Consider the following 12,494-nt stretch of genomic DNA (forward strand, 5'->3'; position numbering starts at 1 on the left):
AGCTGCTCCAAAAAATAAAGTTTATTAATTAAAAAAAAAAAAAAAAAGAACTGTGGCAGAATATGAAGGCTGCAGGTATAGAGAACAAACTAGTGGTTACCAGAGGGGAGAGGGAGGAGAGGAAGGGTGAGACAGAGGTACGAGATTAAGAAACACAAACTACTATGTATAAAATAAGTAAGCAACAAGATCTATTTTACAGCACAGGGAAATATAAACATTCTTTTTAATAACTTTAAATGGAATTAATCTATAAAAATATTGAATCACTATGTTGTACACCTGAAACTAATATAATATTGTAAATCAACTATACTTCAATAAAATTTAAAAAAAAACACAGACTGTTGTGCAGAGAAGTTAAAGATCTGAATAGCCAACAACAATAAAAAAGCTACCAGTTCAAAAGGAAGAAAATTGTCCTTAGAAAGGTATGAATCTTGCTTCTGAAACACATGCAGGTAACCATAATTTATAAAAATAATCTGCTTGAGTAAGGGGGAAAGAAAAAGGAATATGTAGGCTAATTAACTGAATACTTAGAGTGTAATGGTACTCACATTAGTTTTGTAAAAAAATCTTAAGCCCCAAGAAGCAGTTTTGGAAGTGTAAAGTAGCGTCGGGCTTAAAAGAGGGTCTCACGGCATTGGCGTGTTCCTCTTAGCCCGGGGCTTTCCTAGCTTCAGGGGTCTACTCCAGGTCGAGGCGCTGCCTCTATTCCAGTTGCTACCATTAGAGGCCATTGCAGTCAATCATCTGTTCATCCAGCATGTACCAACCACCTCCTGGGTGCAGAGCCCTGTGCCGTGTGCTGGGATCACAGGGAGTGAGACCCTGCCCTGCCCTCAAGGAGCATGTGGTCCAGCAAGAAACACTGATAGATCTGGAAAGGCCTGAGGAGTAAGGGGATGTTTCTCCACACAGGGGGTGAGCTCTGAACTAAGACAAGGAAAATCCTCCTCCCTACCTCCTGACCCTGAGCTCCTTTTTGGAGGAAAAGTGAATACCAGTCACCTGTCCAGGTTCCTCAGCTGTAAGCAGTGACTTGGGCCCAAAGATATGACTGGAATCACTGATAACTTCATAGTAACTACGGTCTTTTTAAAGCACGAATCAGATCATGTCAGTTCCCTGCTTAAAGTCCCAAATCATTGCCATGGTCCTCAGAGTCCTGGCAGAGCTCACCTTGCCCACCTCTCTGACTGCATCTCTCCTGCCCTCACTAAGCCTGGGCCCCACTGTCCTCACTTCGTTTCCCAAAATTGTCAAGTTCTTCTCCCATCTCAGGGTCTTCTTCCCTCTGACCTGCGTCCCCGTTTTTCACCTCCTAAAAGCTCCGGCTTAAATGTCAGGGCCTCTAGCTTACCCTGACCTCTCTGTCTAAAACAGACCCCATTTATCGCTTTCTTAGCACTGTGACAGTGTTCATCCTTTTGTTTACTTACTTTAGGATTTGTGTGTTTTCCATAGGAGATTGAGATTAGCAGTGGGGCTGTGTCTCTCTTGCATCACGGCACAGAAACTGACACAGGGGACACTAGATAAACGTGGATTGGAATAAATGCCATCTCTGAGCTTTTGTGCCGTGGCCACGGGGAGCAGAAGCACGGGCTGCTTGGCTGCTGCCTTCTCTATGCAGCCTCCCAGCCGCTCTGAATCATGCACATCCAATGGCTTGTGCACCACTCATAATGTCATTTTATTAAGAAGGTAAAGTTGGGCACTGACACACTGGGCAAATAACCGAGGATTGCTGTAGAAATACGGAGCTGTTTCTGTGGCAGCACGGTTATTGTTAGACTAATTTAATTGTGAAGGAAAAAATAAATTATAATGTCAAATCTTCCATAAAATCCCAGTTAACATCCAGTGTTAGGGTAGTGAAAGAATAATAAGAGGGAAGCTGCTGTCTTCTGTTCTCAGAGCAGTGGTCTGAGGAACAGCTATGGTAAATTACCTCCTGATCCGGGTTAATCTACAGATGGTTCTTAGGGGGTTAGGAGTACAGGAGCAGTCAGAGTAATAAATGGGGGTACAGAAGGGGTGCACAGCTGCACCAGGGAGCTTAGGAGAAGGCTGAGAAGCAGCATGATTGAGCTCAATGAGCAGAGAGCAGGTTTTCCAGAAAGAGCGGAACGATCAGAGTGAGGCATGTGCAGGGCCCCTGGAAGGACAGCGGTGATGCAGGAGCTGTGGTGAGGGCTTTGGGAGAGGGACTGCCCAGCCTCAGTTCTGAATGCCAGGTGCCCTGGGCCTTCAGGTTGCTAGGCTACATTATTCATTTAGAGCTTCTCTTTCGGTGAGACCCCAGGAATGGATATGCAGTAGCAGTTCTCCTGAATACTGGTAGCTGGGCCACCTGCGCACCTAGCGTTCAGAGTAATCCTAAATGGTACCAAGGAGTTAGGAACTCAGAAACCCTGTTTCGACTTTGGATCCAAGATCTTGGCACCAGAAAGAACATACTTCGGGCTGCAGACACTATGCAAAAGTCTGGGAGGAGGCTCGGTGTCTGAGATGTTATTGATTGATTGATTTGATTTTTTTTCCTTTTCTGTTCTCTGGCTGTTTTCCTGTTTTGTTTCCCAGTCTGTTTCCCTTCTTTCTGGGAAATGTGGTAGCTTATGTGATGGTCAGTGATAGAGACCTTGTGGTCAGGATACCCCAGACTGACCACAGCCGTGGTGCCTCTTTGGGGTGCCCAGTTCTGCCTGGCCCCCGTTGATGTATCCAACCATTTGAAGGTCTGGTAAACCAGCAGGAAGTCTGTAGCCCTGTAACCAGGGGACGCTCCTGGAGAGTTTTCATGAGGGAGTACTTGGCTTGGGTTATGACCCTTTCCTTTCCCATGAGAGTGGGGATGGCCAGGCTAGCCCAGGAGACCTGGCAAGAGCTTGGGTTCTGATTGTCTGAAGCTGGAGCCAGCTGTCTGTTCTAAGGTGACAAAGAGGAAAAGCAATAGAGGGGTGAGTCTTCAGGGACCTCCGGCAATCAAAATGGAAGAGGCCAATTTCAAAGATGATGCCAAGAGGTAAGAGCCGCTCCAACAAAGAGGGAAACCAAGAGTCAAAGCTGGGAGGAATTGGAAAAGAGTGTGAGTAGGTCTGGGGTATCCTGTGGTGGCTCTGTAGTGGCCTGGGTTTACCTCGAGGAGCCACTGCACACGTCGGATGTGGCTGTGTTGCCCTGGCTGGAAGTTAGGAGAAGGTCATGTGCCATCCTCCCAGAACTGCGATCATCAGTCCAGAGGTTTGGGCTGGTGGGGGGCGGGGGGCGGGCGGTGGTGGTGCTATAGATTTCAGCATATTCAGAAGTGAGTAGGGGGCAAAATAAATGGAATCAGACTGACAGGATGAAGTGGGAGGTGGTGGCAGAGAATGCGTATTTGGGTAGCACAGTGTGTTGCTGCTCAGAACTCCACATCTCTAAATATGACAACCCTGATCTTTCCTTTTAAGTCAGGCAGACTTGGATGTGCTCTAGAAAGGCGACTGTGTCTCCAGGTCACAACACTAGTCAGGTACCCTAGATAGAGCATGCTGGTTGCCTACAATCTCAGTTGGTAGGAGGAAAACTCTAGGAGGGGAATCTCAGGAGCCCCTGGGGCTGTTTGGACGCATCTGCCCCCCATATGCAGGATCCAAGGCAAGAATACAAATAGAAGTCCATGTGCCATTTTTATAAATATGTAAAAGCTAATAAGCTGTTAAAATATGTGCTGTCCTCCTACCTAGGCCAATATTCTTGGACTTCCAAGAGTTCCACATAGGGATAAGGCCTCAAGCACCATGGCTGACACCCCAGCCTACATATCCAAGCTTCATCCATACTCACTCACAGACGGCATCCTGTTGGCCCGTGGGTACATGCCCCCGCAGTGTGACCTGCCTTCAGGAGGATGGACATGGGGAAGGGACTCATGCAGGCCCTGGAAGCAGGTTCAGGGCTCTTTGGCAGGGAATTGCAGGGCCCCAGGTGCCTGGGGTATAGTCTAGCAGGTGGCCTGTATTCTGGATGGAATGTCCCTTTGTCCCCGTGACTCCTCCCTCAGTGGGATGCAGGCAGTGAGGACGGGTGTACATCCAGAAGAGACCAGAGTTGGGCCCCTCTAGAGCAGAGGGCTCATGGCAGGGCCCCTCTTGCCCAGGTCTAAGGGCAATGCTGCCCATGATAGGGAGGTAGAAGCCCCTGTTTCCCTCTCTGCCGCCTCAGATCTCTGTGTTGCGGAATGCAGGATTCCTCCTCTGACCTTCCTTCCTCTAATAGTGGATTATTGATATTGGCATCATCCCAGAAATTAAGGAGTCCCAGTTAGATGTGCAATGGTCTAATGCTTCAGCTCTTAATGGCCAGAGCTGCACGTTCTCTGGTTAGTTCACTTACCCTACAACAAGGCAGCAGCACACAATGGTTTTTGTTTTTCTTCTGATTTAAAGGGAGAGTCTTTATCCCCAAAGAAAAGCCCATAGAAACTCATAAAGAAGAAAAAGTGACCCTTGACCCAGAACTGGAAGAAGCTTTGGCCAGCGCCTCCGACACTGAACTCTACGATCTTGCAGGTTAGTCCTCAGCTCTGGGAAACTTTCCTGTCTGGCTCTGTGACCTCCAGACGGGCACTGACCCGCCTGGCAGCAGCTTTTGAGCTCCTGTGTAACTATTGATTGTTACTGTGATACCAGGTTGAGTTCAGCCATTAGACAGCTATAAGGCTGGATGCAGGTGACTGAAACCTCTCTGAGCAAACATTTTGTTGTATCTCAGCTATAAAATGTAAAATCATATTTCAGCTGTAAAATACTCCCAATAGTACCGGTCGTACAAAATCCGAGAGTTACTGTGAGAAATCAAAGAGAATAAATATGAAGGAGTATTCAGAACTGAATAAAATTACAGTGCTTATGCTTTCTAAAGAGCTTCACATTAGGCTTTTTTTTTTTTTTGCGGTATGCGGGCCTCTCACTGTTGTGGCCTCTTCCGCTGCGGAGCACAGGCTCCGGACGCGCAGGCTCAGTGGCCATGGCTCACGGGCCCAGCCGCTCCGCGGCATGTGGGATCTTCCCGGACCGGAGCACGAACCCGTGTCCCCTGCGTCGGCAGGCGGACTCTCAACCACCGTGCCACCAGGGAAGCTCCCCATTTGGCATTTTATCATCACAGAATTTCCATTTCCATCACAAAATTTCTTGTTCTTCCCCACAGTCACTGTTCAATTTTGATTCTGTTAGCCTAACCATGGAACAGGACCAATTTATTGTTACATCTCCCCAGTAAAGTAAATCCATATTCAGCCCACTCTGCTGATTTTTTCTAGTTTTCTTAACAATAGCAACAACACAGTAATTATAATAATTATGTGAATTGGTTATACGTACAGATAGAAAAAAAAACCCAAATAGTACAAAAGGATATGTAATGAAAAGTCTCTCACCCTCGTTCCTAAGTCCCCTCCCGTTTCTTACATTTCCCTTGAAAAAGATTCCATGCATGTACCAGCATAGTTGTGTACTCATTGGGTGGAAATTTGGATTATTAGGGTCATTAGGTCCTCCCAGGATAGAGGTGCTTTGAGAAACAGTCCACAGCTTTGGCAAGAATTCTCACATTGTTATTCCATTGGAATACATAAGTAATCATAATCTCCTTCCTCCCAGGAGAACCAGTTATGCCTTATTCTAATAGCGTGCCAACCATCTCAGCTACATTTTCATTCCTTCTGTGATGATATCAGTGGTCAGTATTAAGCTCACATATTTGAAACCCTCTCAGAAGTCACTGCAGGAGTTGAGGCACCTGCATCTAACACACAGGAAGTCATTTAACCTTTGTGGTAGGTAAAGTGTAATTATTATCCCTATTTTACAGATGGGGAAACTAAGGCTCAGAGGCATTTAACAACTTCTCAAGTCATACAGATAGTACGTGACAGTGCTTGGGTTTAAGCTCTGGCTGACTGCTCCTGACTGTCACTCTCAACCCCTAGACTCGCTGGTTCTGAGCATTTGCCCTTTCTCAGCTGTACGGGCTGCCCCCCTCCTTCTAAGGTATAGATTACAGTGCGTGAGGAGCTCAGGTGCGCCTCTGCCACCTGTTGGCAGACTCTTCTGGGATCCTTCCCCAGGCGGCCACCTGTAATTTCTCACCTGGAATTTCCTTAGCAACGGGAAAGCTGGGCAGTTGGAGTTAGAGCATGCTCAGTGTTGTCACCCCGTGCTGTCCCCTGCATACTGTACTGCCCCCTGGTGTAAGTTCCATGTAGTACAAGAGACTCAAAAATCTCAGCCTGCTTATCTGACTTTTTATTGTTGACATCTCTTATTTCCCACCCTGGGATGTTCTAGATGGGAAAAGAACCACTCTTTTTGGTACTGACAGATGGGAGAGATGGGGAGGCCTACATTGGAAAAGGCCCATGATCTTTCTGCTCTTTGTCTCTGGAAAAACTACATGCCATAGTATGTATTATGTTAGATCTTAAACTATCCTTAGACTCAGTCCTGCGTTCACATTTTACAGATGAGAAAACATAAGGGATGAATCTACTTAACTAGGACATCTATGCAGATTTTCAGTGTGGAGCTATGACGAGACCATTGTCCCTCAGATCCTACATGATTCTACACGTATAGATGTAGAAGGACATGTGAAGATTGCCAGTGGTCTTGGGAGGAGGGTTTCTTTTTTTTTTTAAATAAGCTTATTTCATACTATACACGTGTCATTCACTTTGCAAGGCAAGAGGGTCTGGAGACTTATCTTTATGATATGAAGAATTGTTCTTCGAGGGGCAAATTAACAATGTGGACATCTTAACACGCTTTCTCAAACTTAAGGTTTATTCACTGATTATCTTTGCTTTCAGCTGTTCTTGGAGTACACAATTTGCTCAACAATCCCAAGTTTGATGAAGAAACGGCCAGCACGAAAGGCGGCAAAGGGCATGTGAGAAGTAAGCTGACGTGAAATCTGTGGTTTTATGAAACTTGGGAGCCTCCGGGTGTTGCTGGTAGGAAAGAGGCCTGTTGACTGGGCCCCCTGGGGAGTCCAGAATTCTTTTAGGCTTTGAAGATGGTTTTTGCCAGTTCACCAAGGATCACTAGGCTCTGAGCAGTCAAACCAGGATAGACTAGCCAATACTGGGAGCTCTGTCTGGCAGCGTAACTAGTACCAATCAGTGTTTTGCCCAGAACACACTGTCTTGATAGGTCTGTTCAGTCAAAAGAGAAAATTACTGATAAAAAAGGTTGCTTAGGGCTTCCCTGGTGGCGCAGTGGTTGAGAGTCCGCCTGCCGATGCAGGGGACATGGGTTCATGCCACAGTCCGGGAAGATCCCACATGCCGCGGAGCGGCTGGGCCCGTGAGCCATGGCCACTGAGCCTGCGCGTCCGGAGCCTGTGCTCCGCAACGGGAGAGGCCACGGCAGTGAGAGGCCCTCGTACCACAAAAAAAACAAAAACAAACAAACAAACAAAAAGGTTTCTTAGCACAGAATGCAGAGTTTTATGTTCTTAACGATGTTTTAATCAACTCTGGTATCAGATAAGTTTCCTACTCTATTCGAGTGCCTTTTTGTCTCAGTAACGGATGTTTGTCATTAGAATTTGAATACCTGCTTCCCCCGGAGAGCATGAAAGACACACTGGCATGGACTTGCTGGCACAGAATGTACCAGACCGCTATCTTCTATGTCACCGTTTTCTGGAGAAACGTACAATTCATTAGACTCTCACTCATTCGTCAGTCATTTACTAAATACCTGCTGTTGCAGGAATGTTCTAGGCTTAGGTACAAAGGTAAAAAAGGTGGTCCCTGCCCAAAGGAACTTATCTATCCGTGGGAGGGATGGATCAGTAATGAGGTAATTTCAGTACAGTGTGATCCAGGTACTATGAAAACTCACAGAAGATCACAGCTTTTCTTAGATTAATTATATCTTATTCTCTTTGACGGTGATTTGGGCAATGCTTTCTAGTCTCAGCAGTCTATTTATCAGTTGCTGTTTATACAGGGTAATTTACCCAGACAATGAGCAATATTCCTTTCATTTACCTTCTGTTTTCTTATGCATACAGATGCAAAGTGTTCATCCTTTTAATTTCAGTATCAAAGGGTAACATTCTGACAACATGTTTGTTATTAAAAGTCTGGTGCATAACCTTCTGGGTTTTTATACACACACATATCATTAACTTTTTAAAAGACTTAATTTTTTTAGAGCAGTTTTGTGTTCAAAATTGAGAGAAAGGCACAGAGATTTCCCATATACCCCCTGACCCTCCACATGCACAGCCTCCCCCATTATCAACATGCTGCACAGAGTGGTATGGTTTTTACAGTTGATGAACTTACGTTGACACATCGTTATCACCGAGTCCATAGTTTACATTAGGGCTCACTCTTGGAGTTGTACATTCTCTGGGTTTGGACAAATTAACAATGGCATGTTTCCCATTACAGTATCAGGCAGAGTAGTTTCACTGCCCTAAAATTCCTCTGTGCTCTGCCTATTTACTTCTCCTTCCCTGCTAACCTCTGGCAACCCCTGATCTTTTGTCTCCATCATTTTGCCTTTTCCAGAATGTCATATAGTTGGAATCATACAGTATGTAGCCTATTCAGACTGGCTTCTTTTACTTAGTAATATGCATTTAAGGTTGCTCTATGTCTTTTCATGGCTTCATAGATCATTTATTTTTTTTATTGAGATATAGTTGATGTACAATATTACATGTTACAGGTATACAACTTAGTGATTCACAATTTTTAAAGGTTATACTCCATTTATAGTTATTATAAAATATTGGCTATATTCCCTGTGTTGTATAATATATCCCTGTAGTTTATTTATTTGTACTTCTTAATCCCCTCCCCCATCTTGCACCTCCCCTCTTCCCTCTCCCCACTGGTAACCACTAGTTTGTTCTATGTATCTGTGAGTCTGTCTTTTTGTTATACTCACTAATTTGTTTTATTTTTTAGATTCCACACATAAGTGACATCATACAGGATTTGTCTTTCTCTGTCTGACTTATTTCACTTAACATAATACCCTCCAAGTTCATCCATGTTGTTGTAAATGGTAAAATTTCATTCTTTATTATGACTGAGTAGTATTCCATATATATTATCCATTCATCTGTTGATGTACACTTAGGTTGCTTCCATATCTGGGCAATTGTAAATAATGCTGCTATGAACATTGGGGTGCATGTATCTTTTTAAGTTAGTGTTTTTGTTTTTTTCAGACATATACCGAGTAGGGGAATTGCTGAGTCATATGGTAGAGATAGATCATTTCTTTTTAATGCTGAATAATATTCTGTTATCTGGATATACCACAGTTTATTTATCAGTTCACCTACTGAAGGACATCTTGGTTGCTTCCACATTTTGGAAATTATGAATAAAGCTGCTATAAATATCTGTGTTCAGGTTTTAGACATAAATTTTCAGCTCCTTTGGGTAAATATCAAGGACCCTGATTGCTGGATCTTACGGCAAGGCGTTTGGTTTTGTGAGAAACCACAAAACTGTCTTCCAAAATGGCTGTAGCATTTTGGATTCCCACTAGCAAAGAATGAGAGTTCCTGTTGCTCCACACCCTCACCAGCATTTGGTTTTGCCAGGGTTCCAGACTTTGGGCATTCTAATAGATGTGTAGTGGTATCTCATTACTTTAATTTGCATTTCCCTGACAAATATGATGTGGAACATCTTTTCATATGCATATTTGTCATTTGTATATCTTCTTTGGTAAGATATCTGTTAAGTTCTTTGGCCCATTTTAAAAATCAGGTTGTTTTCTTATTGTTGAGTTTCAAGAGTTCTTTGTATATATTGGATAAGTCCTTTATCAGATGTGTCTTTTTTTCTGATTTTTTTTTAATGAATGAAAGATTTTTAAAAATTCTATAGTGCTTTACAAATTTCAGAAGTTTCGTACACACGATTTCAAATAATCCCATAATAACCCTTTTTTTCCCCTCTACCCCTATATTGCCCCTCCCCTCTTCCCTCTCCCTACTTGTAACCACTAGTCTGTTCGCTAGTCGTTTTGTGAGTCTATCAGATATGTCTTTTTTTTTTTTTCTTTGCGGTACGCGGGCCTCTCACTGTTGTGGCCTCTCCCGTTGCGGAGCACAGGCTCTGGACGCGCACGCTCAGCGGCCGTGGCTCACGGGCCCATCCGCTCCGCGGCATGTGGGATCTTCCCAGACCGGGGCACGAACCCGTGTCCCCTGCATCGGCAGGTGGACTCTCAACCACTGCGCCACAAGGGAAGCCCTATCAGATATGTCTTTTGCAAACATTTTCTCCCAGTCTGTGGTTCATCTCCTCATTCTCTTGAGAGTATTTTTCGCAGGGCGGAAATTTTTTATTTTAATGCAATCCAGGTTATCAGTTCTTCCTTTCATGGATTATGCCTTTGGGGCTGTGTCTAAAAATTCATCTCCAAACCCAAGGTCATCTAGATTTTATCCTATGTTATCTATCTCATAGTTTTGCATTTTATATTTAGGTCTGTGATCCATTTTGAGTTAATTTTTGTGAAGGGTGTAAGGTCTGTGCCTAGATTCACTTTTTTTTTTCATGTGGATGTCCAGTTGTTCCAGCACCATTTGTTGAAAGACTATTCTTTTCTCCACTGTATTACCTTTGCTCATTTGTCAAAGATCAGTTGACTATATTTATGTGGGTCTCTTTATGGATTCTCTATTCTGTTCCATTGATCTATTTGTATACTTTCACCAATATCACACTGTCTTGCTTTCTGTAGCTTTAAGTCTTGAATTTGGATAGTGTCAGTTCTCTAATTTTGTTCTTCTCTTTCAGTATTGTGTTGGCTATTCTGAGTATTTTGCGTCTCTATATAAACTTTAGAATCAGTTTTTTGATATCTACAAAATTCTGGAATTTTGATTGGGATTCCATTGAATCTATAGGTCAATTTGGGAAGAACTGACATCTTGACAATATTGAATCTGTCCATGGAATATCTCTCCATTTAGTTCTTCTTTTATTTCTTTCAGTACAGGTTTGTAGTTTTCTTCATGCAGATTTTATATATATATATATATACATACATACACACACATATATATGTATATATATACATATATGTAGTTAGATTTATACCTAAGTATTTCATTTTTCATTAACATTTTTTCAAGTTGTGATTCTCTTCTCTTATAAATACCTGTAGGTTTACCTCATTCTTCTAATGAATAGATAGCCTTGTATTATGTGATTATGCTATAACTTGTTTACCATTTTTGCATTGATGGACTTTTTAAAAAATTTATTTTATTTTATTTTTTTATGTATTTTTGGCTGTGTTGGGTCTTCGTTTCTGTGTGAGGGCTTTCTCCACTTGCTGCGAGCGGGGGCCACTCTTCATCGCGGTGCGCGGACCTCTCACTATCGCGGCCTCTCTTGTTGTGGAGCACAGGCTCCAGACGTGCAGGCTCAGTGGTTGTGGCTCACGGGCCTAGTTGCTCCGCGGCATGTGGGATCTTCCCAGACCAGGGCTCGAACCCGTGTCCCCTGCATTGGCAGGCAGATTCTCAACCACTGCGCCACCAGGGAAGCCCTTGATGGACATTTTGTTTATCATGTTTTGCTGTCATGAGTGACGTATCAGTGAACATCCATAAATATACATCTTCATATATTCATGCTACTTTTTCTGTAGATTAGACTTTTAGATATAGAATTGCTGGGTCGTAAAGTATCCACATTTTATATTTTAATAGACAATGCCGGGCTTCCCTGGTGGTGCAGTGGTTAAGAATCCTCCTGCCTATGCAGGGGACACGGGTTTGAGCCCTGGCCCAGGCAGATCCCACATGCCACGGAGCAGCTAAGCCTGTGCGCCACAACTACTGAAGCCCGCGCGCTGTGCTTCTCAATAAGAGAAGCCACTGCAATGAGAAGCCCGCGCACCGCAACGAAGACCCAACGCAACCAAAAATAAAAATAAATTAAATAAATTAAAAAAAAATAGATAATGCCAAATTATTTTTCCAGAAAATTTGTACCAGTTTACATTCCCACCAACAATGTATGAGGATGCTTTTTCCTCCACATTGTTGCCAACTCTGAATATTCCCTTTTTACATTTCTTGGCTAATCAAATGGTATCTCATTTTTAAATTTCAGACTTTAATTACTTATTATCTTTTTTGGTTGACTGATAGAGATTCCTCTGATCATTAGTTGTTCATTTTCGATTGGGTTGTATTATTGACTTGAAGGAGCTCTATGTATCTTGGGATATGAACCCTTTGTATGTTACACATATTGCAAACATTTTCTGTTAACTGCTTTTGAGAATTCTTCCATTCTTCTTTTTTATTCCTTTCTCTTCCCATACCATCCTCAAAATTAAAGCTCCAAAGTGGAACTCAGAGGACGGTGGGCCAGGGGAGGATTAAGGTTTGGGAAATAAAGAGACTCATTTTTGGGTTTCCCTGGTGGTGCAGTGGTTGAGAGTCCG

The 12,494-nt window shown here is 43.4% G+C and overlaps 1 protein-coding gene across 5 annotated transcripts in view; it reads left to right on the plus strand.

Annotated features, from left to right (window-relative positions):
• Positions 1–12,494, plus strand: part of TMOD2 (tropomodulin 2) — a 46,644-nt gene that overhangs the window by 15,214 nt on the left and 18,936 nt on the right. For all 5 annotated transcript variants that reach the window (XM_067747085.1, XM_067747096.1, XM_067747101.1 and 2 more), the window contains 2 exons: positions 4,437–4,559; positions 6,860–6,946. In XM_067747085.1, the coding sequence (XP_067603186.1) occupies positions 4,437–4,559; positions 6,860–6,946 (210 nt within the window). The remainder of the gene's footprint in view (positions 1–4,436; positions 4,560–6,859; positions 6,947–12,494) is intronic.

Source organism: Pseudorca crassidens, chromosome 1 (assembly GCF_039906515.1).
Source record: "Pseudorca crassidens isolate mPseCra1 chromosome 1, mPseCra1.hap1, whole genome shotgun sequence".
Taxonomy (NCBI): domain Eukaryota; kingdom Metazoa; phylum Chordata; class Mammalia; order Artiodactyla; family Delphinidae; genus Pseudorca; species Pseudorca crassidens.